Source organism: Nematolebias whitei, chromosome 10 (assembly GCF_014905685.2).
Source record: "Nematolebias whitei isolate Nwh7 chromosome 10, NemWhi1, whole genome shotgun sequence".
In the NCBI taxonomy this organism is placed as follows: Eukaryota; Metazoa; Chordata; class Actinopteri; order Cyprinodontiformes; family Rivulidae; genus Nematolebias; species Nematolebias whitei.
In genome coordinates, this window is record NC_056507.1 from 23,029,622 (window position 1) to 23,057,497 (window position 27,876).

At 38.2% G+C, this 27,876-nt stretch overlaps 3 protein-coding genes across 4 annotated transcripts; 2 read left to right on the top strand and 1 right to left on the bottom strand.

The window, feature by feature from the left end:
• Nucleotides 1-1,133: 1,133 nt before the first annotated feature.
• Nucleotides 1,134-7,075, bottom strand: prpf18 (PRP18 pre-mRNA processing factor 18 homolog (yeast)). Of its 2 annotated transcripts, XM_037682823.1 has the most exons (11): nt 6,932-7,075; nt 6,184-6,261; nt 5,947-5,973; nt 4,509-4,610; nt 4,305-4,418; nt 3,935-4,081; nt 3,724-3,792; nt 3,313-3,453; nt 3,133-3,204; nt 2,896-3,051; nt 1,134-1,640 (listed from the first exon to the last, which is right to left on the bottom strand). In XM_037682823.1, the coding sequence occupies exons 1-11, from the start codon at nt 6,995-6,997 to the stop codon at nt 1,560-1,562; spliced, it is 1,053 nt and encodes a 350-aa protein (XP_037538751.1). In that variant the 5' UTR covers nt 6,998-7,075; the 3' UTR covers nt 1,134-1,559. The 2 variants fall into 2 exon arrangements, with proteins under 2 accessions (XP_037538751.1, XP_037538752.1); XM_037682824.1 differs by lacking the exon at nt 5,947-5,973 and having other exon boundaries at nt 1,135-1,640.
• Nucleotides 7,076-10,865: 3,790 nt separating this feature from the next.
• On the top strand, nt 10,866-14,848 carry bend7 (BEN domain containing 7). The gene is made up of 9 exons (XM_037682825.1): nt 10,866-10,947; nt 11,468-11,539; nt 11,624-11,944; nt 12,152-12,268; nt 12,347-12,666; nt 13,097-13,204; nt 14,063-14,180; nt 14,260-14,373; nt 14,591-14,848. The coding sequence occupies exons 1-9, from the start codon at nt 10,881-10,883 to the stop codon at nt 14,647-14,649; spliced, it is 1,296 nt and encodes a 431-aa protein (XP_037538753.1). The 5' UTR covers nt 10,866-10,880; the 3' UTR covers nt 14,650-14,848.
• A 2,524-nt stretch (nt 14,849-17,372) lies between these two features.
• Nucleotides 17,373-27,401, top strand: sephs1 (selenophosphate synthetase 1). The gene is made up of 10 exons (XM_037682826.1): nt 17,373-17,395; nt 18,836-18,958; nt 19,065-19,161; nt 20,499-20,602; nt 20,768-20,875; nt 24,870-25,024; nt 25,127-25,217; nt 25,310-25,409; nt 25,812-26,024; nt 26,885-27,401. Exons 2-10 carry the CDS (start codon nt 18,851-18,853, stop codon nt 27,097-27,099), a joined length of 1,191 nt encoding a protein of 396 aa, XP_037538754.1. The 5' UTR covers nt 17,373-17,395; nt 18,836-18,850; the 3' UTR covers nt 27,100-27,401.
• Nucleotides 27,402-27,876: the final 475 nt, after the last annotated feature.

The following is a 27,876-nucleotide window of genomic DNA, read 5'->3' on the forward strand; positions in this document are numbered from 1 at the left end:
TAACATGGATCAGTAAATTGGGCTTGATGTTTACACAATAGAATAAATTAAGGATTTTCTACAATAAAATGTCCAACATATTGACAGGAAACTTTCATTTAGTCAGGTCAGATTGAACATTTGGTATCATGTTCAAAACAAATGTATAGTTTGGATGTTTTATTTGTCTCTTCATAAAACACCAAACTGTAGAACAGTTTTGCTCAAAGTTGCCGTCATCTTTTCAAAATGAAGCATTTTCAGCGATGGTTAAAGGAAATGCGACTCACAGTCTGTGTTTCCACGGAACACTTCTCGTTAAGAGCAACATTTCAAGGCCTCCACAAACATCACTGACGAGAGCGCCACATCTGACTGAACTGGACTGAAGCCAAAATAATTAACTCAAACTCAAGGACAGGTGGCTGAAAGCCTTCGTGGATGAATGCACTGACCTCTGATAAGACCATTTGTTTTCGTCAAATGCTTTTCCACAGTAAAAGAGGAACTGTTCTTTGCTGTGGGTGAGCTGTAGATCCTGAGAACTCGGAGAGAAAAGAATCAAACACTGTTTGCTCTGCCAGCTGTCAACCTGCCCAGAGCCTCTGGTTGCGTGTTCAGAACTGACAGACTGGAAGTGTGGTGACGTGGACTCAGGCGGCCAAGAACATACTATCACCACAAGGAGCAGATCACATCACCATGGTTACAGTGTAATAAGGTCAGAGTGTGACGCTGGATGTTATCGTCTTAACAAAAAGACATAAAGGTTTCGAAACAGACGCACTGCAATTCTAGCTTTTTTTTTTAATTATTATTATGTTCAGTCATGAGTATAAAAAGAACTCTAACTCTGATTTATGGGTTACTTGTGAATATTTAGTTAGCATACAGGGAAATACATTTTCACTGGAGCATGTGGTGAGTCCTTTTTTACTTAAAAAAAAAAAGTTAACTGATGATGATAGTTAATCAGCAGATTAGCTGCACAAGTGTGAAAATCTTGTACATTACTAATAAATAAATAAACCATGAGTATGACCACTTTTAGCATCGCAGAAAAACTTAACTTTCTAGCAGCAGATACAATGCTACAAAGAAATGTATCAGAAGTGAGTATATTTATCATTTATTTACATCAAACTTATCTCAAGTGCAATAAAACTTACACTTTCCTGTTCATTAACTAATGACATTTTGCTGATAACATTAAAAAAACATTTTGAAAACAGATGAACATTATGTGAGGGATTATTTGTTCATTGCTTAAAACACAAGTAACTATAGTTTAAGTTCTTTGGAGCATTTTATACATGAGAAGAGCTGCAAATATTCTGACTAGGCCGAACCAAGACACGCTTAAAAGTCACAGATCGTTTAAAAACAGTCAAAGACTTTTGACGGTATACGATATAGACTTTTACTCAGTCTGATTTAATTTGTACTTTTTTATGACAATAACTCCCATGAGAAATCCTCGTGTACAAGAGTTTGAAACAAAAATGAGCTGTTGTGAAAAAAATAAAATAAAAATCCCCAAAAAAAGTACTGTCCTCGAGTCAAAGACAAAATTTAGCCTCTTAAAGAGCATTGTACTCCACACACTTGGATGGAACGGTGGAGAAGTGTTTCTGGCAGATAGTCATGAGCCTCTTCAGTCCCTGAGAAATAAAAACAATGTAAAAAGTTAACAGTTATTAAAACACAAAGTAACATGCAAGATCATACTTTTTCATTTCATCCTTTTTAAGATATAAACAAAATGTTAGCATTTAATGGAATTTATTAAATAAATAAATCAGTTTTTTTTTTTTTTATCTGTGCTTCTGAATATCTACTTGGGTGTTAAAGTCACAACCACTCCTGAATGTAAAGTAGTTAATAATAATAAAAAGATAAAACTGAAAATATTTCAGGTGTGATTTACAAATTTGTTGGAAAGTACCACAACGCCACAATCTGCTGAGAGCATTTATTCAGAATCTCCATTTTAATGTCTTTCCAAATTCTAGTTTATTCTGCATTTGTTATATTTTAGATGTAGAATCACAAAGCTGCTTCTCTAGTTTTTTTTTTTTTTTTGCTTAGTTAATACCAATAAACTGTCGTCAATATTTATATACAGTTTTAGTAAAATCAATAAATAAATACATGTTACAGTTGTAATAACTACAAGTCCATTCTGAAGTTTTTGCATCAGGATATATTAGAAAAAAATTAATTTTCTAAATAACTGAGTTTCAAACATTGTTTAAAAGGAATTGTACCATTTTTGACAACAATGTTTAAGTTATCTGATGTTTACAGGGTTTTCTTTATGAACACTCAGGTCTAGCATTGATTGTGTTGAAGGTTGAAGTCTGACTTTTCAGGATATTGACTTGTTTACTATTTGCATTGCAGATTTCTTGTTGTGCTTGAGATCACTGTTCTACATGACGAGAATCAGCTGTATGACAGATGTTCAAGCATATTACTCTGATTTTTTTTTTAACTGCTGCTAAACAACCCAGATATGCTTAGCTCTCCACTACTGTGCTTGATGGATGGTGAGAGGTGTTCCTGCTTCTTGAAAATATGAACGGCATTAAAATAATAATTTAACCTGCTCTGAAATTAACTCAGTGGCTTTTTAATGTATGCTCGATCCTACAGCAATGATTGGCTTATTAGATTGTTGGGGATTACTGAAAAGAGGTAGATGCTATGTGAAGTTGAAGTTGGCTTGCTTCACCACGTTAAACTGGCCACTCCACTGTGACGCATCTTGACCAAAGCATGTTCTGAATGTTTCAAAAAGATTTCAGAAAATTGTGATCATAATTTTGCCAAATAAAAACAGTTAGTGATTTTAGAACTTTTTAAAAAGGAACCTTCAGCTATATTTTATTAAAATCCAGATATAAAGTAACGCACCTGAATGTATTTTCTTTGCGTCTCGTCGTTGAGAACGTGAGCCACGTGTTTGGAGAAGATCTTTTCTCGTCCAGTACGGGCGTGGATACCCACCATGGTCACGCCAATGGGCCAGGGAGCATTACCAATGGCCATCTGTAGATATGCATCATTTGCCTGAAATCAAAATAGGTACAATTATGAAACATGAGATGATACATTTACACAAGTAAAAAAGGCTAAACAGTATATACATACCTTCACATATTCTCTCTCCAGCATGAATTTAATGATGTCGGTGATAGATTCTTTTATGTCAGCTGGTAAATTCTGAATTGAATAAAAAAAAAAAAAGAATAATTAAAAAGAAAAAAAAACACTCCACTAGTTATAGGCTTGTGCTGGAGTCTGTTTTATACTGTTTTTTTTAAACATTACCTTCTTTCTGAGCTTTTTAAAGAGAGGCTCGAGATATGACTGAGTCTGGGAGTGTGTTGCGCTGGCCAGCTTTCCCTGGACACCACGTTTCACATGGTCTTCTCGGCTGTTCAGATCTTTGGCCCAAACACCAAGAAGAAACTACAGCACAAATGAAAAAAAAAGCTTTAAAATGTCTTTGCAATGCATATAAAATGCACCAATATTACTTCATCCCACTGTGAAGCATTAAAACACAATGCTTAAATTGTAACATCAATGCTGTGTTAAAGAAGAACAAGTTCTTTACAGTATGCCGATATAAAATAACACAGTACGTAAAGAAAAACACAGCAGTTACAGAACTAGAGTAAATAATTGAACCAACAGCTCCTTCTAGATTTGAAGAGAAGCACAGTCTTCTTGCCTTACCCTTAAAAATTTGGCGATGACATCCTGATCGCCACTGTCATCCCCTGTACCCAAGGATTTCCCAAGAGCCTAGAGAGTGACATTGACATTAATATACAAACATTTACCAAAGTTTTTATAATAACTAAAACAAGCATGGCACAATCTTACGCAAAACTTTATTTGAATTAAACTTTTTAGTAACTGGGCCACACTTGACTGAGAACTGTACCTCGAGCTCCTCTATGGTGGTGTTTTCTTCATGAACTTTCAGGTCATGCTGCGTGTCCACATCCCCCGGTTCTGTCCCTCCAACAATCTCATTCAGATACTGCTGGTCTATCTTGTCCATGGCAGCTTTCAGGTCATTTCTCAATCCCTGGACACAGAAAAATAAAACAATAAGTATCATTAGAATTCCTTGTCTTGACCTTTTGACAAATTAAAGTTCAAAAAGGTAATGCTTTATATCTGAAAGTGAGCCAACAAGAATCTTTCAGAAGTTTCAGCATTTATTAATTTATGAACCTGCAATAGGCATGCTACACCGACATGACATAACTATAACAAAAAAAAAAAAAAATACAGTTCAGTCCTACTACCTTGTTTACTTCTGGGGTCAGGATCTCAATTTTCCTCAATCTCTGGAAAGCATCATAATCTGACTCTCCAAACAATCGGATCGGTTCCACTCGTTCTCGAAGTCGTCGAATAACCTGCATAAACAGAGAAAAGTTAAAATACCGGTATTAAATGGGTAATAATAAAATAATGACAGAAAAAAGCAAATGTTTTTATGATCTCACCTCCTGTCTTGACAGTGTCATTGGCAGTTTCTCCTCTGTTAATTCCAGTTCTAACACCGGGTTAGATGAAGTGGACGGTTCATTTTCTACCTTTTTATCAATCTTTAGGAGAGCATGAAGGGAAAGAAATATAGCATTGTTATAGGAAGACGTAATAAAACAGAGTGAATATGATCATATCAAAACAAGTTTTCTTGCAAGAAAAAAAGCAAAAACAAAGCAAAGGATATGTGCAAAAAGTGTCTTTGTGAGACGATAACTCAAACTGAAAAGAATGCGCATCATTTAACTGCACATATTTACAAAGCCAAAACAGCAAAAGAAAAAAAGATGAATCTGGTTACGGTACTTTCAGTTTCAATATATGTAATTTGAACATTGTTAGCACATTCTAAAACTCCACTGCTGAAGAAAAACATGTAAAGTATAACTTTCAAGAAGAAAACTGAAAACATGGCACCAGAACATGCATTAAGGGGCACATGCATCACAGCACTTTCAGGTTGTAGTTTCAGAAGCACATTTTACAAGACCAACTATAAAACTGTGACCAAAAAAATCCTCCCAAAACACAACTTCTGCTCAAATAAACACAACACACAGGTATAAAATAACTGGCTTATTAATTTGGCTTTCAGTTGTAAAAAATCTTGAATGTTTTTTTTTTTAATTAGAACAACTTTTAAAAGAAAGTGTCAACTAATGACACAAACATTTGAAGTTGGTCGAAATATTACTGCTTCTGTCACAAATACATTTCAAAATAAAGAGCAGTTTTTAAGCATTTCTTTTAATTCAGCACGCCATGCTGAATTTTATAACTTGGCTGAGTCCCACTTCAGATTAGTGGCTTCATTTCCTTGTAACCCTGTCTTTGATGAATGAGTTTAGCACTTAAAAATGCAGCATATAGTTTGGATTTGCTAGTGACTGTTAGACAAGGGGACACATTTATTTTGTAATTGGCACTGACAGTAATGTGTTGTAGGAAACACAGAATGGCTCAATAAATTCCTCCACCTTGTGAATGCAAGTGAATTTCAACGTATTTTAAGTTTTTATGCTACATTTTATGTTACTGACTTTGCATTAAAACAGCAATTATTTGCGTAGAAACAAATTATAAAATTTGCAAACAGACTAAATTTACTTCCCAAAAAAGGTAGCAGAAATCCGTTATTTCTTCAATAACCAATAAGTATTAACATTTCAAACTGGATCTGTAAATATTAACTACAAAAGAATTGTGTTTATTCAAGCATTTGCCACATAAAATTCATCTATTATTGATGGAAAACCCAGGAGAAAAAAATAAATAAAACTGTCTCCATAGTTTGTTAAATTTCCAACAGGATGCCAAGGAAGTGGAAGCTTTTAGGACACAGTGTTTCCTTTTGTCATGCAACCTGTTTACTACTTTCACTGAGCAGTCCCATACCTGGCTCTCAGGGGTCTCTGTCTGAACCTACAGATGCAGGCAGCAGAGGCAGGTTGCAGAAAAACAGCACAGTAAACACTAATGTAGTTCTGAAGATCAGTTCTTGGCCTTATTTTGTTTTCTAGCAAAATGATTAAATACTGTGTAATTTTTAAAGTTACATTAAAAAGAAAATTGGAAAGATTAGTTAAATAGATGTGTTGGGAGTGTGTTAAGACAAAATATGCTGACATCAACCTTATAGCCACATCTTTTGAAGTACTCTTCTTTCTCCTTGCGTGCAAGATCAGCCCTTTTGAAGCATTTTTTGGAGTCCTGGAAAGAAACAAAGCATTAACTTGTTTACACTTTGAAAGAAGCTCCATGTACAATGAGGATATTTTGTTAACGTGAATATATCTGTGGGAAAGTCAAGACTCAAACAGTAACACACTCACAAATCAGAGGTTCATTTTAGTCCTCTTACAGAGTAAGTTTACAAAAACTTATCAAATAAACCATTTAGATTTTTTTTTTCTTAAAAAGTTTTCTGATACAACAATGTTGGTTTTGAACAAGAAAGTTAGTAGATCAACATTTCGTCAGAAAATAATACTTAGAATTGTTAGTTTATGGAATATTGACAGAAAACAAACAGAATAAATATTTTAACATTGTTCATCTATGAAACACTTTTGGATTTTACTCAGTAAGAAGTTTACTCAGCAAAAGAGAAAGCAGACATACGATACGTAACAAACAAAACAAGCATAGCCAGTTAGTAAAATATTTTGTATAATCGTATAACGTTAACCAGATATGTTCATGTGGACAATGTTCACCACAATAACGATACAGTTGTAAATAAGGTTCTAAAAAAATAGATAATTCTTGGGAAAAACGTGTTGACTAGAGCTAACAGCTAGGCATCGACACAAGCTAGCTAACAATGCTAAGTTGTTAAGCCAAAATGACCAATAAATGACCAAAATAACAAAATTCCCACGTCAATTAGCTCTGTTTCTTCTAGAAGTTTCCTCTTTCTTGCTATCTCAGCTTTAAGTATATCCATTTCGAGACAATAACAGTATGTTGATCTTGCAGCGGATAGTACAAGAGCGCTGCCATTAACCGGAAGTTAATGTAAGAATTCTCTTTTGTTTACTTCCTTGTTTCAAAATAAAAGCTCAACACACGGCCCATTGCGCAACAAACTAATTCTGGCATAATAACCAATTAAAGGAAGGCTTCATGTGTTTTTGTTTTTAAACATGAAACACTAAGACGGAGTTGTCAAATATCTCAAATAAATAAAAAAAAACTGAAAGGAACACATTTTTTTTCCAAGGGAGGAGACAATTTACTTTAATTACTAAATATAGAACAGTCAATTGCTAAGATGCACCTTCTATAATGCAAACATACTTTTTGTTTTTATAACCTCTCCGTTTATTTTGTTTGTTTTTATTCTTTTGGCTAAGAGAAACACGATAACATTAATAAAATTATCTAGAATTTTTCCAATACACATATTTTTTTTCCTGCATATTTGCCAACAAACATTGAGAAAATATTTTCTGATCGTGGATTTAAAGTCAGCATAGTATTGCTAAAATTTTGAAATGCTTAAACATGAGTGTGGGGAAGCTGATAATAAAAACCTGGCCTCAGGCCAGTAAAAAAAGAGCATTCAAAGAGACTGTTTAATCTGACATCACAGTAAAATCACTTTAAGGTTACAAAAAACTAGGGGTGCACCGATAAATCGGCCGGCCGATCGATCGGCCCCGATTTCCTTAATTTGGGGAGATCGGCGATCGGCCGATCTTTAAATGAGAAGCCGATTTTATCCACCGATCTTATCTGCCTCCGGAAAGGTCTGAAAATCAGCTGCTGTCCCCTTTTGCTCCACTGTGAGAGCTCACACACAGGTCACTCGGAGCAGCCATGTCGTCGGTTTGGAAGTTCTACGCTGTAAAAGAAAATGAGCCAAAGATCGCAATTTGCAATTCGTGTAAAGCCGAAGTAAGTCGTGGTGGAGCCACCACCAAAACCTTTAATACAACAAACCTCGTTCGCCATTTAAGAAATCACCACGCCGCCAAGTATGCAATGTTTGAAGAGAGCAACCAAGCTAAGGCTAATGCTAAAGCTAGCGCTAACAAAGAGGCAGTCGGTGGGTCGCTGTTAGCTTTTATGAGCAACGAAAAGAGCAAAGCTACCACGAGGAAAGTGATGGAGTTCATGGCATTAGACAACCAGCCATTTTCAGTCGTTGAGGACAAAGGTTTTAGAAGCTTGATGCAGCACGTGTGCCCACGATATAATATGCCGAGTCGGAAATATTTTTCTGATGTTGCATTACCGGAGTTGTTCAGCCAAGTTTCGAGAGACACCCGCAGCCTGCTAAAAGCTAATACAAATACACTCAGCTTTACAACAGACATCTGGACTTCTGATGTAAGTTTAATGTCCATGTTAAGTTTTACTGCACAGTGGATTGACGAACAGTTCGAACGTCATCAATTACTCTTAAACTGTAAAGAAATGGCAGGGTCTCACACTGCGGCCAATTTATCAGCAGAGTTTAAGGCGATGCTGAATCACTGGGAAATCGATCATGGAAGAGTTCACGTTGTTTTACGGGATAATGCTCGTAATATGGCCAAAGCGCTGGATGATATCAACCTGAAAAGTTTACCCTGCCTGGCACACACACTGCAACTGGTTGTAAATGAGGGACAGCTGGCGCAGCGCAGCATCACAGACATGGTGGCAACAGGAAGGAGAATTGTTGGACATTTTAAGCATTCATCACTTGCCTATTCCCGACTTTATGACATACAGACACAGTTAGGTCAACCCAGGAAACGATTACAGCAAGACGTTTCAACGAGGTGGAACAGCACAGTCTACATGCTGCAGTCGCTGTTGGAGCAGAGACGTGCTATTGGCGTGTATGCTGCTGAGCACGAGTTACCAGCCACACTCACAGCACACCAGTGGGAGCTACTGGACAATGTGCTCACCATTCTTGCACCTTTTGAGGAACTCACAAAGGAGATTAGCTCATCAACAGCTACAGCAGCAGATGTCATCCCAGCCATCACTGCACTCAAGCGGATTTTGGAGAGGCAAGCGAGCACAGACCGTGGCGTGGGTACAGCCAAAGCTACGCTGCTGGAGGCTGTTGTGAGAAGATTCAGCAACATTGAGCATGAGCCCCTGTACAGCTTGGCCACTGTTCTGGATCCAAGGCAAGTAACTATTAACATTCTATTTTAGCCATAATGACTTTTAGCCTACTGCTATATTTCAACAAACATTTAAATTAAATTAAAAATAAAAATTTATTGATTGAAATGCATTTCTTTATTTACATGCAAGTCATAAAAACTGTTAATGTATACAAAACACAATGATTGACCCATCTTTCTTTGTTTATGCAAAACAAGGTACAAGAATCGCTACTTCTCAGCAGAGGTGAAAGATGACGTGAAACTGCTCCTTTTGACCAAACTTGCAGAGGGGGAGACCAGATGCACACCTGCTGCAGGAACATCCTCTGAAGTGGGACCTCCTGCTATAGATGAACCTGCAGCCAAAAGGCGTAGTCTACTGTTTGCAGCTCACGACGAAATCTTAAAGGAGAACATTGAACAGGAGCAACAGCTGGCCAGCCCTTCAGCTATGCAGGTACAGAACTACCTATCTGAGGTTCCTGTTGAAAGGAGCCAGGACCCATTGGTCTACTGGAAGATCAATGAAAATCGTTTCCCTCATCTTGCTCTACTTGCCCGAACCTATCTCTCTGCCCCATGCACAAGCGTTGAAAGCGAGCGCCTGTTTAGCTTGGCTGGACATGTAGTAGATGAGAAAAGAAGTCGCCTGTCTGGTGACAAAGCAGAAATGCTTTTGTTCATCAAGAAAAACCTGCCACTAATGAAAGTGACTGGAATAAGTCTGTGAGAACTAACTTACCAGTGTTAGTTCTTATTACCCACTGACTTGAAAATGTTACACTTGTTGCATTATCTTTTTTTTTTTTTAAATGTAACAAGTGAAAGAGTTGAAGGAACTGAACATTTTTTTTTAGTTAATTTTATAGTTTTAACAAAAATTGTGTAAACTTCATTTATATTTCAGAATACTACCTCATGACAAGTTAAAACAACAAGTTTGTATTGTTTCTAGGGTATTTTTCAAGGGTATGTTTTACAATAAAATAAGATTGGTAAATTGAAGGTGCATTGTGATCTTGTAACACCTGACACTGTTGCTTATAAAAAAAAATCGGTATCGGCCAAAATCGGAATCGGCAGTTCAGACTTTCAAAAAATCGGTGATCGGTGATCGGCCTGAAAATTGAAATCGGTGCACCCCTACAAAAAACATATAAAAAATTGTTTGCAAATACTTTAATGACAAATACTAGTGAAACTACCATACAAACACTAATACAGCTTTGACTGTCAAGTGCTTGCTTTAAATGAGCAGCATTTTTTATTATTATTTTATTTTATGGAAGTTAGTTTAAGATGCTTTTACAAAGTTCATTCTACCTCAACTTGACTGGTTTTGTCTAAGAGCCAGTTTGTTGTCCTGACATCACTGGAAATTGTCTTTTTCTCGACCTTTTAAATGAAACATACCATCAGGTGGCGCAAAGGGAGATGTGACGAATTCTTAATATTAAAGTCATTAATGTATTTACGAGGAAAGGGACTGGCGTCATGCTGGGAACGGAGATAAAAAGCATTTTCAAAGGTGAATTTTAGATTAAAACGACAGGAATCTACCAATGACCGAATCCTTGCCTGAGTAAACAAACAAATAAATAAATAAATGTTTAATAATGAGGCAGACGGACAGTGATTGCGCTGAGTGAATTCTTGATCTCGTCCTCTCCGTGGAGCGATTTTCACCGCACGACTTTCCGAATAATCCAGCTGAAGATGGAGTTCGGGGAGAGGAAGAGGAGAAGGAAATCCCGGAGCTTTAAACTGGTCACGGATGAAGAAGGTAGGCTGCTGGAGGAAGACGCGCTCATCTGTCTGTCTGGGTGTTTGTCTGGCGCCTGGTGCCAGAGCAGACGACTCTGGAGACAAAAGCCACGACAATGAATGTCCAGTCTGTGCGTCGAGCTACACAAACAGCTGATTCTCAAAATTACACCCTTTATATAAAAAAGAAAAGGATAGAAAAACACACCTCCCTATGGCATACCACCAGTCTCAGTGTGGTTTATTCTAATGAAAAGGGTAAATACTATTTCTAGGCAGTCCAAAATGTTGCGCAGTCTAGTCATGTACGCATCTTAAACTGCTAACTTTTTTTTTCTTTGCAAGCTGCAAAACATCTCTCTCTAAAACTACTTCATACCTACAGGTGGTGGTTTCTGCATGGGGTGGGGTGGGTGGGGGGAGGTGTTCTGCTTTGGTTGACATCACAGGCGTTTGGGTTTTTTTTAAGGCCAGCATCAAGTTTTACTACATTTCATTTTTCCGTCTTGCAGATTCTAACAAAATAATTTCACGTGCAGATTATGACCCATCAAATGTGACAAAGGCCAGTTATGCCAATGGGGAATCCAATAATGCTGCTGTTACTGATGGTATGGATCGCTCTGAGGAATCATTTCTACATTACATCACTGTGGATCTCACAAACGTATATGTTTTTTTTTTTCTTAATCCAGTTTGTCTGCAGGGGGATGAGAGCATGGAGATCAAAAGGCAAATCACAGGAATGATGAGACTTCTGAGTGATAGGTCTGGCAGGGTTTATCAGCGTGTCGGATCGGAGCAGAACACCTCAACAAAGGAGTCCAAGGATAATTTGACTTGTACTCCGGTTCCATCTCCTGTGTCAGAGGATCCTCGGTGCAATAACTGGAGCTCTGCGGGGGACCCAGATCTGTCATCTTCATCCACATCCACCCCTATTGATCCATTCTTTGGCCAGTATGGCACCCGCTCCAGAGCCCTCAGGATCCACAAAAGCAAAAAAGAACCAAACGGTAGGGTGACAGAGTTCAACAAGGAGAAGACTACTCAAGATATTTTCAGTCGCAAATTATTTTGTGGTAAAAGCCAAACAGAGGCAGACAGTTCAAGACAAACTGTCATTCATACTTCAGATTTTGTAGTCACTGAGCATGAAAGCACATTGTGCCCACATACGCACGTGAAGCGTGACTAATCAGATCGCCCTTACTCTGCTGCAGATACGCTCCCACCTGCAGTGCAAGAACCTCCTTGTTGCATGTGTAACTGTAAGGGCACCTTGCAGGCCATACTGCAGGAACTACAAGCCATGAGGCGGCTGATGCAGACTCAAAAAGGTCAGAAAGTATGCACGTTATGGAAAAGTGACACTGTGAGGTAAAAGAAAAATCTAACATGTTTTTGGGCTTTCTTAGCATCCTTTGACAGGCATGAGCAAGGATCACCATGCCATTCTCACCGTGGCCCAGCTTCTGCTCCTCAGCATATGCCGCCAAAAAGGAGACCAGTCTATAAGGTGGCTCCACTTAGTGTATCCACCACAAGGAGAGTCATTACTCCTCTGGGTGCATCAGCACCTAAAGATGGTCCTATAGAATTTGGAAGGAGGGAGGATAGAGAAAAACTAGAAGTCAACATGCATTCAGTTCCCTGCAAGGTTTCTGTGCTGCCACATCAGGTCAGCAACACACACGATCCTCCCCTGAACCAACCACGGGAGCATCACGGGTCAGAGGTACGTATGTAGATTAGTGGTCATGTCATTTTTATTTTGTTACTAATCCTTATTAAACTACGGTATATTGAACTTATTCCCAAAGAAACTGTCTTTATACACATCATCTTTGCTTTTCCCATGAAATATCAACTGTAAATACAAACTTATACAAGTACTGTGGCATTTAGCAGGTTAAAATACACACATTGATTTCATCCAACTAAATAAAGCACTAACATTCATTGCACATCACCTATACCACCTTTCATGCCACAGTTCAAGACTAAAATCAGATGTTGAGAAATGACAGAACACCTCTCAAATAAACTCATACAATATCGTGAGATGCTACACTCAGAGTATGTGAGGTGAATGACTCTCAGCTACTACCACATCAAAGTTTGGCTCATTAAATAAATGACATAAATGTTGTTTGACTCGTTCACAGTCTGAGGTTCGTCTTGCAGAAGATTATGATGTGTTCATCTCAAAGGCCCAGCTAGATTCCATTCTGGTTAACTATACACGCTCTGGCAGCCTGCTGTTTCGCAAACTGGTATGCTTCCTTTTTTTTTTTTTTTTTTAAGAGCCATGAGATTTTTCTTTTTGATGCCATGTGATCATCCATCCATCCATCCATCCATTATCTTTACCCGCTTATTCCATTTTGGGTCACGGGGGTCGCTGGTGCCCATGTCCAGCAATCACTGTGCGAGGGGCGGGGTACACCCTGGACCGGTCGCAAGTCCATCACAGGGACACATAGAGACAAACGAGACAAACAACCATTCACTCTCTCACTCACACCTAGGGACAATTTAGAGTTACCAATCAGCCTAGCATGCATGTTTTTGGTCTGTGGGAGGAAACTGGAGTACCCAGAGAAAACCCATGCATGTTCGGAGAGAACATGCAAACTCCACCTAGAAAGGCCCCTGGACCGGGGTTTGAACCAAGGACCTGCTCGCTGAGAGGCAGCAGCTCTACCAGTTGCGCCACTGTGCTGCCCGCCATGTGATCATATGTTTTGATTTTTCAGTTAGAGATTACATTCTTCATTTTAGTTAGCACGATGGCTCAGTGGTTAGCACGGTTGCCTCACAGCAAGAAGGGCCTGGGTTCAATCCCTGGTTGGACCTAGGGTCTTTATGTGTGGAGTTTGCATGTTCTTCTCGTGCTTGATGTGGATTTCTCCAGGTACTCCGGTTTCCTCCCACAGACCAAAAACATGCATGCTAGGTCAGGCCTCCCTTAAAAAAGAGATCTGTGATCTCAGTGAGATTTGCCTGGTTAAATAAAGGTTAATAAATAATACACAAGTTATTATACTGTTATAGTATACTACTAGTTTAAAAAGTGCCATAATGTAAATATAGCATGATGATTTGCTAATTGCCGTGTTTTGAATTTTCAGGTGTGTGCCTTTTTTGATGACGCCACTCTGGCTAACTCACTGCCAAATGGTAAAAGGAAAAGAGGGCTCAATGACAACCGGGAGGGCTTAGACCAGGATATTGTTGGTGCCATTAAAGGTGAGAAGAAAAGGGCATAAATGTGCCTTTTGTTGATGCGGTGTTACTAAGTAAGCTGTTCATTTATTTGTGTAACCAGTGTTTACAGAGAAATACTGCACTGAACACAGAATAGAGAAGCTGCCTGGACCTAGAGACTGGGTGCAGATTCTTCAAGATCAGATCAAACTTGCCAGGAGGAGACTGAAACGAGGTCTGCTTAATTAATAACTTTTTCTTAAAATGTAATTTTACTGCAGATTTTTACTGTACTTTTTGTTTTTACTTCAATAAGTGCCATGCTGGAATGGTTACAGTTAGTGTTGTCATAATTTTTTTATTGCTTTTGATATGTTATATTGACAAATATCTTTGTTAAAGTATTTTTACTATTCAAGCAAAAGCATGTCTTATTCTTTTGGGCCCGTCAGATGCTGCAGAAGCTGAGGGAAACTCAAATGGACCATCCACAAGTATGAACCTCACATAAAACTGTTCCCATGCCTGCATGGCCATCATCCTCACAGCAGGTGGATCTGTTTGCGTTTCCCATTCTTCCCACTTTAGTTTTGTCGTCTAACATCTTTTTTTTTTCATCAACTCCCCCTCTGAGCACACGATGAGCTTTACCTCTCCTCACTCCATTGTCACAACACACCCACAAATTGGTGTCTCGAGCTCTCTCATTGGTGCACAAGTCTTTGTCATGCTGTTGCGGTGACAGCTGACATTTCCACGCAGCTCCCCAAAATGTCAACTAATTATCTTTCCAGTGAGGATCATTTCCACTTTTTCACCTCTCTGTTGTAGCTGTCAGAATCAAATTTCTCAACTTTCTGCACTTAATCACATAAATTCAATCATTTTTGGTAATATATTACACGTCATAAATATTACTTTTCCTCTGCAGGCTGTGATTATCATAAGTACAGTAAACAGACTACTTATACAGTGTGTCTTTTATTTACATACAATGCACAATGAAGCCCTGTTTGTGGGTTTTGGGGCTTTTGGATTGACCTAAACAAACCATAAACTTGAAGTTTACACCTGGAGACATTGAGTGAGTTAAAGAAGTGAATTATTGTTTACATTTTTGGCAAACACTTTAAATTTTGTCTATCAGTCTTAAGTGCTGTTTGAATAAAAGCATTCATTTAGTGTTCAAAGGCTACATCTTTACATTTCCATTGTGAATAGTGCCTTTTAAGTGACTTTAGCAGGTGTAGTTGAAAGTGCAGCATCCACCTTATTTTCAAACATTACATTCAAAGTAATGTATTTTTGGTATTTTTATATATTTAAATATAGATCAATGAGCCACGTCTTAATAAAAGCATTAAACATATGGTTATTTGTACATGTTTTTTTTCTCAATGTGGATTTTTTTTAAAGTTGCACATACTTAGCATTATTGTATTCAATTTTGTGACTAAATGATGTATTTTTTATACTGTTAAATGTGCATAAGGAAATTTTAACTGTATTGACAAATAAACACAGTGGATTAATGATTTTGTCTTGTCTTTATTGCATCTGTGACAGAATGGTCAACAAAATGAACAAATATAATATACTGTACTCTGTTGAATGTCTCCTTTCTGAATCTCCCATGAGGTATGAAGATGATCTCATGCTGCTGGATTCATTCATACCCATCAACTCACCATAGACTCATGTTCGGGCTGCTGTTTAATATACCGTATTATTTTACATTATTAGTGTTTAGCGTATATTTTCAAGTTTTAGCGTATCCTTTAACGTTTATTTAGCACACATCTTAATGTATATCTCAAATCCTTATACTGTTTCTTTTTATACTTTATATTTTTGCTATTTTTGGGTGTAACTGGGACCTTGAGTGCACAATTTTGTTCCACCTCATGTACCACATGTGATGCGAATGACAATAAACAAACTTGAACCTTGAAGGGGGGTGGGTGTGGCTGGAGAGATCAAACACAACCACAGTAACAACATATTTTCCTGTTAGTTATTACAAAGAAGCATGAACCTTAGCTTTTGCAATTGATTAAAAAAACTATTGAATAACAAGGATACGATAAAATTGAGATAATGGATGTATGAATGGCACAGAGGTTAGAGAAGGCGGGCCTGTGATTGGGAGATTGCCGGTTCAATTCCCGGTACTGACAACACCAAAATGTGGGTGGGAAAGGTGAAGCACCCACACCTGCCTCCACCCTCATTTGCCCTACACTGGGCCTCTAAGCAAGGCCCTCAACCCCCACCATCCGCTCCCCCAGACCCCCCAGATAGCAGTTCCTGCTCCACACAGAGGGCTGTGGTAGATTGATGGTCTGTGGTTGTGTCAGGAAGGGCATCCAGTGAAACAATTGCCAAGGCTTCGTGCGACTTAGCTCGCTGTGGCGACCCCTGAAGAAGGGAGCAGCCGAAAGAAGAAAAAAGATACAATAAAATATATCAAAAGGGAAAATAGTCTACTGCAATAAAACAATGTATACATCAAACAAAGTTATGAAAAATTACAAGAAAGAAGGGAAAGTATGAACAATTAAATAAATTTGAAACCCACTTTTTGCTATATCTATTTTTCCCATACAGTATTTATAAACCTACCAAACAATACATATTGCTTGGTTATCTTCAGCAGATAAGAATTTTTAGGAGACATTTGTTAATGGAAATCATCTTGAACACATTTTTGAGTCTCAGAGAATTCAGACAATTAAAATTTTACAATTTCCTTTGCACATCATTAGAAAAAAAAAGATATTAAGTGGAGAGTTTGTTGAAATAACATGGGCTAGGTATTTTTGAATAAATGCTTTTTTAACTGGATTGTTGTTTGGTCATATTTTGGATAATTTAATGTGAGGTAAAAGGAGGGAAAACACCAAATTAAAGGTACACTCCATTGTACGAATACTGTTGGCAGACTTTTGAAGTTGTTAAAGGGGATGTTAAAGCAGTCACCGTGCAAGTAGAGGACCCACAGACATCTGGCTACTTTCGTCGCTGAATTATAAACAAGTTTTTATTGAATTGAGCTAAAAAAGGAACATAAAATATAATAGGATTAAAAAAAATTGGTGTTGTGTGATATTTTATTTTTAGGTTGATTTTTTTAAAAGTCAAATAGAATAATCCGTCAGTTTTAGTCAGGCTTTCTCTTAGGGCGCCTATTTCCAGCCTGAGCGCCTTCTGTTGCCTTCCCCGCTCTTCTGTCGGGATCCACCGCTAACGTGAAGCTGGTAAGGATACGCTGCTCAGAAGAATTAAAGGGGAAATGTTGCACGAATATAACCCCGCTTTAACCTTAAAGTTGCATCTAGGGCAGTTATAAACACTTATATTGCGTGATATCACTACAAAGTTCACACAAGTAGCACGTTTAGCGTTTTTCTATTGATACTAACTCTGATGTTGCACTCATCGCATGGCTAGGGGAGAGGAAGGGGTTAATTTTTTCCACCGCCGACATTTTTGTTCGGCGCTTTACGAGAACTTTTTAACCTACATGTGCAAGGAGCTGGTTACGTGGGTCTTTACATGGCATCGCATTTATTAGCAGTGTGCCTTGTGCTTGTTTTTAGTTGCGTTTCTAGGACGCTAACAGCTCCGCGTTGCACAGAACTGCTTATGCTCATCAGCGCATGCATGGATCGGCGTTTGCTAGCTACACAGCTATCCCTTAAACAAAAAAAATCCTGCATTTCCAGCAAAACAAAAAAGACTTGGAAGGTGTAATTTACACTGGCCACATACTTTAAAGTTCATCCTCCCTAGAAGTATAAACTGCATCTTACATTTAATAAAGTGAAGTTCCTACATTGAACAATCACTACTGTTAGCCAGTGCCTGAAGGGTTGAATGAACGTGAGATCATGTTGGTTCTTGAACGCCTCTCCACTGGACCAAAAATGGCCCCTTATGCAACTTGCTCTGGTTTACACAACAAACTGGAATTATAACCAGTGATGCGTTTAAATTCGCTGTTAGTTTGCACATTTATGGTGTGTTAACTGCAAATTCACTTGTTATTTTTGGGCTATCCTTTTTATTTGGCAGTAAAATAAATTATATACCCACGTTGATGTGAAGTAGTTTGACTTTGCTACTAACTCTAAAATAATAAGTACATATAAAGGAGAAGTTAAGCTATTTATATAAGCAGTAAACTGTACCAAGAGAATCATAGGACACAAATGATTAAAAATATGATAGAAATATAAACCAGTTTGTCTGTTTTTCTTGTGGAAATGACTTTAAGCAACATCATAAAGGTGCAGTTGCTGGTTTTTGTTTAGAGGTATTTATCCATAACAAGCAGGACGTAGTGATTTTTCATCTATGGTTGTCAGTGTATTGTGACACTTTCTCTGATATATGGACTGATTTTTAAGCAGGTGTATGTAGTTTTACCTTTAGACAGGCAAAATTACATGTGGCAATTGCTGTTTTGACGATGATACACACAGAAGACAATCCAAAAAAGTTCAATCTGGTCCTGGATTTTTCTACCTGGATTATTGAGCATGCATCAGGACACAGAAGACAATGTACAAATTATTGCAATGTGATGAATTGGCTGATATTACATCTGCTTTTCTGTTTTCTTTTTGTTGTAATGTTGCTAATCACCAATTTGTTTTTGTTTTGTTTTGCTTTCCTGGTGATCAATGCCATTTCAGTGGCAAGGACCCAGAATGACTTCAGAAATGTCTGTGAGGGAGTCTTTTAACCCTGAAAGCTATGAGCTGGATAAGAACTTCAGGCTCACACGCTATGCTGAGCTCAAGGGCACAGGCTGCAAGGTTGGTTCTCCATTAAACAAGAAAGACAAACATTAAATGCAATATTGTACAGAACACAATAGATTTTTAACTGCGATTAAAAATATAATTTTCCCCTTGATCACAGGTTCCTCAAGATGTTTTACAGAAACTGCTAGAATCCTTACAGGAGAACCACTATCAAGAGGATGAACATTTTCTAGGGGCAGTAATGCCTCGACTAGGTACTTACTCATCATACTACACCTGATTACCTTGACAAATGCTTTTACGTGTTTTTTTTAACGGTTTAAGTGACAACAGGAACTCTTCCATCTACAACAGAAAACATCAAATTGCCTACATATCGTATTTTCTGCTGTACATGTCGCAGCGCCCTATAAGTTGCATCAGTCCAAATATGTCTAATAAAGTGAAAAAATCCATAAATACGTTGCTTCACTGTATATGCTGCATCTATTATGTGTCACCACTGACGCATCGCGTTTGTTACATGTCATCATTGACAACCCGGAAATGTGGGCTGGTGTTGTGCCTAAAATCGATTGGCTGCCCAATGGCGGCCGTGGGAGCGTGCACGGGAGGACTTTAACAAGAATTTAACAAGATTAACACTTAAAACAATTATTTGTTTGCTCAAAATTATAGCAAAGTTGTGTCTCAGTCTAACTTTTCCTTAATAAATGCTCTTTGATGGTCAAATCAGCTGCATTTTAAAAGCTGATACGCGGAAGTAGGTGTGTGCACAGGAAGACTTGCTGTGGATTTCTTCGAAATTTAACAAGATAACCATCTAAAAACAATTATTTTCTCAAAATTATAGTAAAGGTGTGTCTTAGTTGAACTTTTCCTTAATAAATGTACTTGATGGTCAAATCAGCAGCATTTTCAAAAATATATGTTGCCTCGGTGCTCCGGGAGCGTGCTCTGATGGAGAAAATCAGGAAGGAGGAACGCTGTGCATTGTTTCAAAATTTAATAAGATAACCACCTAAAAACAATTATTTGTTTGCTCAACATTATAGTAAAGGTGTGTCTCAGTTGAACTTTTACTTAATAAATGCACTTCAACGGTCACCTTAGCTGCAGTTCACCGAGGCGGTGCAGCGAAATGAAGCTGATTTGACGGTTGCTCCAGGTGAGCTGGATGACAGTGGCTTCTGTGGCAAGCCGATGGTGCCATTAATAGCCACTTTTACTTATTACATGATACAACAGCATGCCATAAAAGTCGAGTTCCATCTAGCAGTTGAAAATGGTAGTGTTCAATATTTTCAGTCAGAATGAATGAAAACCGTCACATCTCAGCCAAAAATATGTTTATAAATATGAGAAAAAATCCATAAATATGGTGCTTCGGCATATAAGTCACAGGGCATGCAAATTATGCAAAAAACGCGACTTATAGGCCGAAAATACGGTAATACTTTATTGTTGGATCTGATATGAACAAGTTTTTAAGGTGTTAAAATTTTAAAACAATTATATCTTTTTTTTAAAGACATTTTCCTTTGACATTTAAAAACGTTTCCCTAAGTGTTTTTGTTTGTTCATTCTGTAGGCATAGGCATGGACACATGTGTCATCCCTCTCAGACATGGCGGGCTTTCACTTGTCCAGACAACAGATTACATTTATCCTATTGTGGATGACCCTTACATGATGGTATGGCTCTTTAACTCATTTTTTTCTCTCTGCCTCCTTAGTACTTCATGAAATGTCAAACTTAGTTAAAAATGTTATTGTTGTTTCATGTGCATGCTGGGTATTGCTTTAAGCCTATACACAAAGAACATATGTGCCTATTTTTTCTCATTTCATTCTTTGTAGGGAAGAATTGCTTGTGCCAATGTTCTAAGTGACCTGTACGCCATGGGAGTGACAGAGTGTGACAACATGTTGATGCTTCTGGGAGTCAGCAACAAATTGTCAGAGAAAGTAAGATAATCTTACTTTGATATTCAACCTTTATTTAGACAAGTTAGTCCCATTGAGTCTCGAGGACTCATTTACAAGAGAGACCTGATTTCATCAAAGAGTCATGAAAACAATGGACAACAACAACAATAGACAGTCATAAAATAGGCATGCACATTTAAGTTTCTCTTCTTCTTTTTTTTCTTTTTTTTTACAAATCAAAACAAAATGGCAACTAAAAGGACAGTCAAGAGGAATAGCAGCAAAAAACAGTTAGATCACAAGGCGATTTAGAAGTTTATAAAACTAAAAACAGGAACATGTTTTTAAATTTAACAATTAGAATAAAATAAAATGGTGGTAAAAATGTATTATTGCTTTTATATATACTTTTCCATTGATGTTAGAAGGCATATTGAGCTTTTTTTAATTTTATTGTGAATACTATAAACATCTTTAAAAATGTAAATGGAATGAAAATCTGTCTACTGAAAAAGAGTAAAATATCTTGCTGCCAGCTGAAGGATTACTCACTCTAATACCTTTCCAGTAGGAGTTTCTAAGTTGTTTAGACTCATGTTGGAAAGGTGGGGGTATTTTTTTTTACCCAGCATCGTGCATAAAATTCAAACAACTGAAAAAAATCATTGTGAAACTTAAAATGGTCAGATCAAGCTTTTCTTATGTCTGCAATGATCCATTTACTGTATTTCTGTAAATCTTGCTGAAGTCCAGCAGGGTGTGTGTGGGCCTTTTTGTACACACGGATTAACATTCTCCGTCGCTGCAACAAATTTCTGTCATTTTGAACGTGGCCAGGACGGATTTCTGTCGTCTGTAAAAATGAGGAGGGGGAAGAAAGTGTGTTTTGTTGTGGTCTTGTTAAAGCCATCCAATCTAATAATGATACTGATGCTGCTTTCATCCAGTAAAGAGAACCAGAGCCACAGTTTGACCCAATCAGAGCAGGGCGGGTCATGTTGTCTGGTACACGGTGAGCCTGGGTGTGAGCAACAGAGAAACTGCAGGTGATGGCTCACCTGCAGCAAGCCAAAGAGGACACCCTGCTAAACTAACAGAACACACACACATGCACCATGAAGGTGACAACATTTAGTAATTCATTAAACGTCTACGTATTCAACATATGTGTTTGCACGTGACCAAGTCACTGCTGCTAGGGGAGATACCAGAACTGATACACCATCACCCCCACCCGCTCCTCCCGCACCGTGCCCCGACCTTCCGTGACTTTGGTATTTAAAATCTAATGTATTAAATGTCTGTGTTGGGCGTGTCGTCGTCATCATCATATACACAAGTGCAACCTGCGCGCGTGACCGAACTCCAGGTCCGAGAGAGAGCGCAGCTCGTTGAATTTCTCTCACGGTGAGAGAGTCTGTTTCTGTGGCTTTTGTTTTCCTAAATAAATATTAATGCTTAAAGATTAATATTTATCTGTCCCAGATGATAGCAGAGATGTGTTTCTCGGTTTAACTTTAATTTTTTACCTTAAACTCACAAAGTTCTCTCAGAGAGCGAGAGAGTCAATTTCAAGTGTTTGTAGTTTATCATAAATATCTGCAAAATTCATTTCTACAGACTTTTTGCAACAACAAAGTGTTATGGCTGTTTGGACGAGCTAAACTTGATTATATTTAAAATTATACGGAGAGGTAACTGTTCTGTGATAAATGTAAGTTAATAAATGATCAAATATGAAAATAAATAGTAGTAAATTACTACATGAGTTGAAATCCGGCAGCACATTGGCTCAGCTAGTAGGGCTGCTACCTCGCAGCGAGAAGGTCACCGGTTCAAATCCTGGTCCGGGACCTTTCTGTTCTCTCCGTGCATGCGTGGGTTTTCTCCAGGTACTCTCAGTTTCCTCCCACAGACCAAAAACATGCATGTTAGACTGATTGGCAACTCTGAATTGTTCCTAGGTGTTAGTGAGAGAGTGAATGTTTATCTCGTTTGTCTCCGTGTGTCCCTGTGATGGACTGGAGACCTGTCCAGGGTGTCCCTGTGATAGACTGGAGACCTGTCCAGGGTGTCCCTGTGATAGACTGGAGACCTGTCCAGGGTGTACACCGCCTCTCACACAGTGATTGCTGGACATGGGCACCATTGAACCCCGTGATTCAAAAAGGAAGAAGCGGGTGAATGTAATGGATGGATGGACTTACGGGAGAAATCTATCAGTCTCGCAAAAATAAAGTTAATTTAAACTCTGCAAAGGCCTTCCAGTGCTATCATTTTTTTAAATATATATCTGAAAACTCCTACAGAAAAGTTGTTCTAGTCCTGTCTTTCTTCTTTCAGAATGCTGCTGGTCTTGATGGTGCAGGTTAAAGTCTTCCTACAACTTCCAGTGCTTCATTAGAAAAAAACTATATTGTGTACTTTTAATAAGGTCGTGTACACAGTATACTCCTCTTTACATGAAAACCTGTATGCAGGAAAAAGCTTTCAAATGTGTCATATTGTGTGTGTCTGTGTGTTTGTTTGGGTGTGTGTGTGTGTGTGTGTGTAACATTTAGGTGTATCCAAATCAGTCAAAATATTTTTTTTCTGCTTTAATCCATGTGTAACATCATGCAATCAGTAAAAATGTGTGTCCAGACTGTACACACTGCAGCACCCTGTGCACAAACAAACAAAACCATGGCTGTATTTGCTGAGTATTTTCTACTGTTAGTGTGTGTGGTTTGTTTTAAAGGAAAAATATATATATATAAAAAACTGACATAGTCACACACTGTACAACTGAGTACTGTTGTATGTGTGTGTACAAGGTAGTTAGTTGTGTTTGTGGTAAATATTGAACTGTAATCATTGGGATGCAAGTGCATCAGCCATGCTTGGTGACCCCACCGACTTTGGCTTCAACAGCCGAGCTCGATGGGGAACATCAAAATGTGAACAGCTACAGTTTAAAGAGGACATGTTCTCATCTGTTACCAATCTGTTTTTTAAGACGCTGTCATTAAGTGTGCTTGTGCTGAACATTTCTTCTGAAGGCTGCAGATACTGAATCAGAATCAGAATAAACTTTATTATCATTGCACCGAGATACAACAAGAACATGTACGCACAGTCGTCCGAAAGATGGGCGGAGTGCACGAAGCTGCTACTATGAAAGCGCGACCCTTTTATTCTTATTCAGAATAATATTTTGCTTAGATGAGAAAAGGGAAGAAAACATGAGGAGAGACGGTACAAAAAAAAAAAAAGATCTCTCACGCCGTGTCCTAGACAGGGCACGATTTGAGGCATAAAAAAAAACCTACCACAGCAAAGCAACATAAGTAATAGATGTTATACATGTACATATAGGCCGGTGAAGACATTGAATTTTAAGTAAAAGTCGAAGCATAGTCCAGAGCCCCCCCTCTCAGCCATTGTCCAGATAAGAGGTTATTCATCATCAGCTCGGTTGAGGTTCTGTCACATGTCCACGGCCTTGGGGAAGGGAGTGATGAGAAACAGTCAAAGCATCTTTGTTATTTTCAAAACATGCCAGGAGGAGTTGAGATAAGTCCGGCGTCAAGGCCACAGTTTGGGTCAGGCAGAACTCGTGAATTGCTGTTTTCTGCCTTTTAAAGTCTCGCTGGTACATTCCTCTGTACAGGAATTGTAAACTTGCTTTCTTCTAGATTTTAATTTGCAACAGTTTCTTTGACCTCTGTCTTCCAACGATTCATGCTGGTAAAAGTTAAATTGTTTGCTAAACATTTTGTGCACTTAAAGAGAGGACATTTCACACGTTTGGCTAACTGCGTCTTAGCAAATCTTGCTGCCCAGGGTGTCAGTGATGTAGCTGAAGGATTTTTTCACACTTACACAGAGCTCTTTAGGAGAGCAGCACAGCAAAACTAAGAAGTTGAGGTCGACAGCATAGAAAAAAAACATGATTATAAACATATATTTATCTTAAGCAATTAGCCTAAATCTGTCCTTCTTAATATAAATATGTTTGTTTGTGCTTTTAACCTTTTCTTTTTGGTTACAGGAAAGAGACAAAGTCATGCCACTGATCATTCAGGGATTCAAAGATGCTTCAGAGGAGGCAGGCACATCTGTCACAGGAGGACAAACGGTGCTCAACCCCTGGATAGTGATGGGAGGAGTGGCTACAACAGTCTGTCAGCCCAATGAGTTCATCATGTGAGTTCCTGTCCAACATGTTTTGTTTTGTTTTTGCTCTCTGCATACCTCTTGGCACTTTACAAAAATAATAATCATAATGCCACGTTTCATATTTCTCAGGCCAGACAACGCAGTCCCAGGAGATGTGTTGGTGTTGACTAAACCACTGGGAACTCAAGTGGCTGTTGCAGTGCATCAGTGGCTAGACATTGTAAGCACAGTACGCCTGTTCATTCTTATGTGAAACTGTTTTTTCCCCAGGATACTCACTGCTGATTATGGATGCATCTGCTTTTTTCTCAGCCTGAGAAGTGGAACAAGATCAAGCTGGTGGTAACCCAAGAAGATGTCGAGCTCGCCTACCATGAAGCCATGATGAACATGGCACGACTCAATCGCACAGGTAAATCTATTGTTGGCATGTCCTAAATTTAAATTGCTGGTGTGTGTATTGTGTTGTCATAGCTGAGATGTTATTTTGAGAAGAACTGAGTCAGCGTTTGGGATCTGTTGAATTTTGAAACCACAGCACCCTCTGCTGGAGCTCATTGTAACAAAATAAGGCTAATTCTATAACAAATCTACAGAAAACAAGACCAGGATGAATTTAATATAAGAGGTTCAACATTATTGCACAGAAAACAAGTTGCATAATTAATCTATGCAACAAATGTTTCAAAAAGGCTACAAATGCAAACGCTAACTTCATGTTTTTTTTTTTTTTAGTTATTGCTTATTATTTCACAAAGAGTAACATGAGTTATCCAGAGGCACGTCTCAGTTTTCTTTTTGCCCTCTGTCGCAGCTGCCAGTCTCATGCACACCTTCAACGCCCACGCAGCCACTGATATCACAGGGTTTGGCATCCTCGGCCATGGTCAGACACTGGCACGACAACAGCGAAGCGAGGTGTCATTTGTCATCCACAACCTGCCAGTGCTCGCCAAGATGGCTGCAGTGTCCAAAGCCTGTGGGAACATGTTTGGGCTCATGCATGGCACCTGCCCAGAAACATCAGGTTATTATTTACATGATTCTGTTCCTTTCTCTTTGCACTAGTTGTAAAATTTCATCTCAAACACAGCTTTCAGTTGATGTCACCTTTATTGTAGAAATGTCATAAAGTGTTTTGAAATTCAAGCAGGGAAGTTAGAAATGTTAATTTGCTGCTAACAGAAACAAAGATTTAATCAAGAGTCACTAAAGGTGCTTGTTTAAGTACCAGATAGAGTAGTTCTTAGTATTTCTATGTGTTAATCCACACAGTGACCACACGAGCCTGCTTGGTGCACGTTTTCAAGCTGTTAAGTTTTTGTCAGAGATGACTTGTTAAGGCAGTTCTTCACAGTAACTTTATTGTACATGATTGATTAATCTAGCACAAATTTGATAGAACCTCAAATTTAGTCCTGTATTTTTTTTATAAAGCCAGTAAAGACATGTTGCAATTTATTTTACAATATTTATTGCTACATAAAAAAAAGAAGTTTGAGGTGATGTACAAAATGCAGAGATCATGCTGTACCAGCCAACGTTTTTGACACATCTGCTTATTCATTTAGATTAAATTGACGTAGTAACTTTATTTAGTGGGTAACAAGTTTTTTTACCTCAGTTCTTCTAATTAAGGAGTGCATGTGTAAACTCCAAATATTTGTCTGAGCACTAATTAAGAATTTCTGAAAAACATCCATATTAGGGACAGAATGAAAACTAGACAGTGGTCTAATCTAATTTCACTAATTAGTACATCAGCAATATTCAGAAGCATAAGGATCAAATGTAATATTAAGATCCAGTAACTGTTCAATATTTTTCCACATAAAAATATGTAACTATCAAATTGAACTGACAACATCCTGTTCTTTCTTTTTACAGGAGGCCTGCTTATCTGTCTGCCCCGGGAGCAGGCTGCCCGCTTTTGTGCTGAAATCAAATCCCCTAAATACGGAGAGGGCCACCAAGCATGGATCATCGGAATCGTAGAGAAAGGAAACCGCACCGCTCGCATCATCGACAAGCCGCGAATCATAGAGGTGGCACCACAAGCAACCACGCAGAATGTCAACCCAACACCCGGTGCAACTTCCTAATCCTCCATTTGCTGCATCATAGAACTGAACCCAAAACCTCCATTGAGAGATGTTAAACCTATAAACTACAAAATCATGGTAGAGTGTTGTAATATGTACACACACACAATAGTAAAAAAAACAACCAAGGCTGGGTTGGCGTGTATTATCATGGAAACAATCCCACATAATGGCCTCGAGGGCAAGTCACCCACCACCCAGTGGACTCAAGCTGCAGTGATCCCCATGATAAGAAATTGGCAAAAAATAGTGCATACTTATAATTCATTTGCCTTTTCTGTCTGTTATGTTAAATGTGCTTGGCTGGCGGGCAGCTTCTCATAAGAGTGATGATGAAGACATTAATCTGAATGCCCTTGATTCATTTTGAATCTTTGCAAGTCTGTAGTCGGACGCCTCTTTGGTTTCTTTTAAAACTGCTCTCATCAAACAAGCAGACTGTGTTTTGGTGTTTTTGTTCGTTGTCCGTTCACGTTGTACAGTTTAAAAGCCTAGTTTTAGTTCATTACTGTAACTGATGCCTTGAAAGACATAGAGTGACCAGAACTGCTTGTTTTTTATTACTTTGACTTTTTGTATTGTCCCCATATAAACTAATAAATACTCAAATACCAAATGGTTTGTTTTGCTACTTTGAAGCTGCACTTGTGAAAGGTGTAGTCAGTGGGCTTTAGCTATGTTGTAGATCTTGTTCACCAGTTTAAGATAGGTTTTATCATTTATATTAAACCCGTTTTATATGTATATATATATATATATATATATATATATATATAT

What these genes read in the sequence shown, in the direction of transcription:
- bend7 (XM_037682825.1), top strand. Translation starts at nt 10,881, where the DNA reads ATGGAGTTCGGGGAGAGGAAGAGGAGAAGGAAATCCCGGAGCTTTAAA. An exon ending in TAATGCTGCTGTTACTGATG is followed by an intron (nt 11,540 to 11,623) that starts GTATGGATCGCT and finishes TTCTTAATCCAG; the next exon opens with TTTGTCTGCAGGGGGATGAG. An exon ending in GGGAGCATCACGGGTCAGAG is followed by an intron (nt 12,667 to 13,096) that starts GTACGTATGTAG and finishes ACTCGTTCACAG; the next exon opens with TCTGAGGTTCGTCTTGCAGA.
- prpf18 (XM_037682823.1), bottom strand. Translation starts at nt 6,997, where the DNA reads ATGGATATACTTAAAGCTGAGATAGCAAGAAAGAGGAAACTTCTAGAA. An exon ending in CCACCATAGAGGAGCTCGAG is followed by an intron (nt 3,793 to 3,934) that starts GTACAGTTCTCA and finishes GTCACTCTCTAG; the next exon opens with GCTCTTGGGAAATCCTTGGG. An exon ending in TCATCGCCAAATTTTTAAGG is followed by an intron (nt 3,454 to 3,723) that starts GTAAGGCAAGAA and finishes TTTGTGCTGTAG; the next exon opens with TTTCTTCTTGGTGTTTGGGC.
- sephs1 (XM_037682826.1), top strand. Translation starts at nt 18,851, where the DNA reads ATGACTTCAGAAATGTCTGTGAGGGAGTCTTTTAACCCTGAAAGCTAT. An exon ending in GGCAGTAATGCCTCGACTAG is followed by an intron (nt 19,162 to 20,498) that starts GTACTTACTCAT and finishes TTCATTCTGTAG; the next exon opens with GCATAGGCATGGACACATGT. An exon ending in CAGCCCAATGAGTTCATCAT is followed by an intron (nt 25,025 to 25,126) that starts GTGAGTTCCTGT and finishes CATATTTCTCAG; the next exon opens with GCCAGACAACGCAGTCCCAG.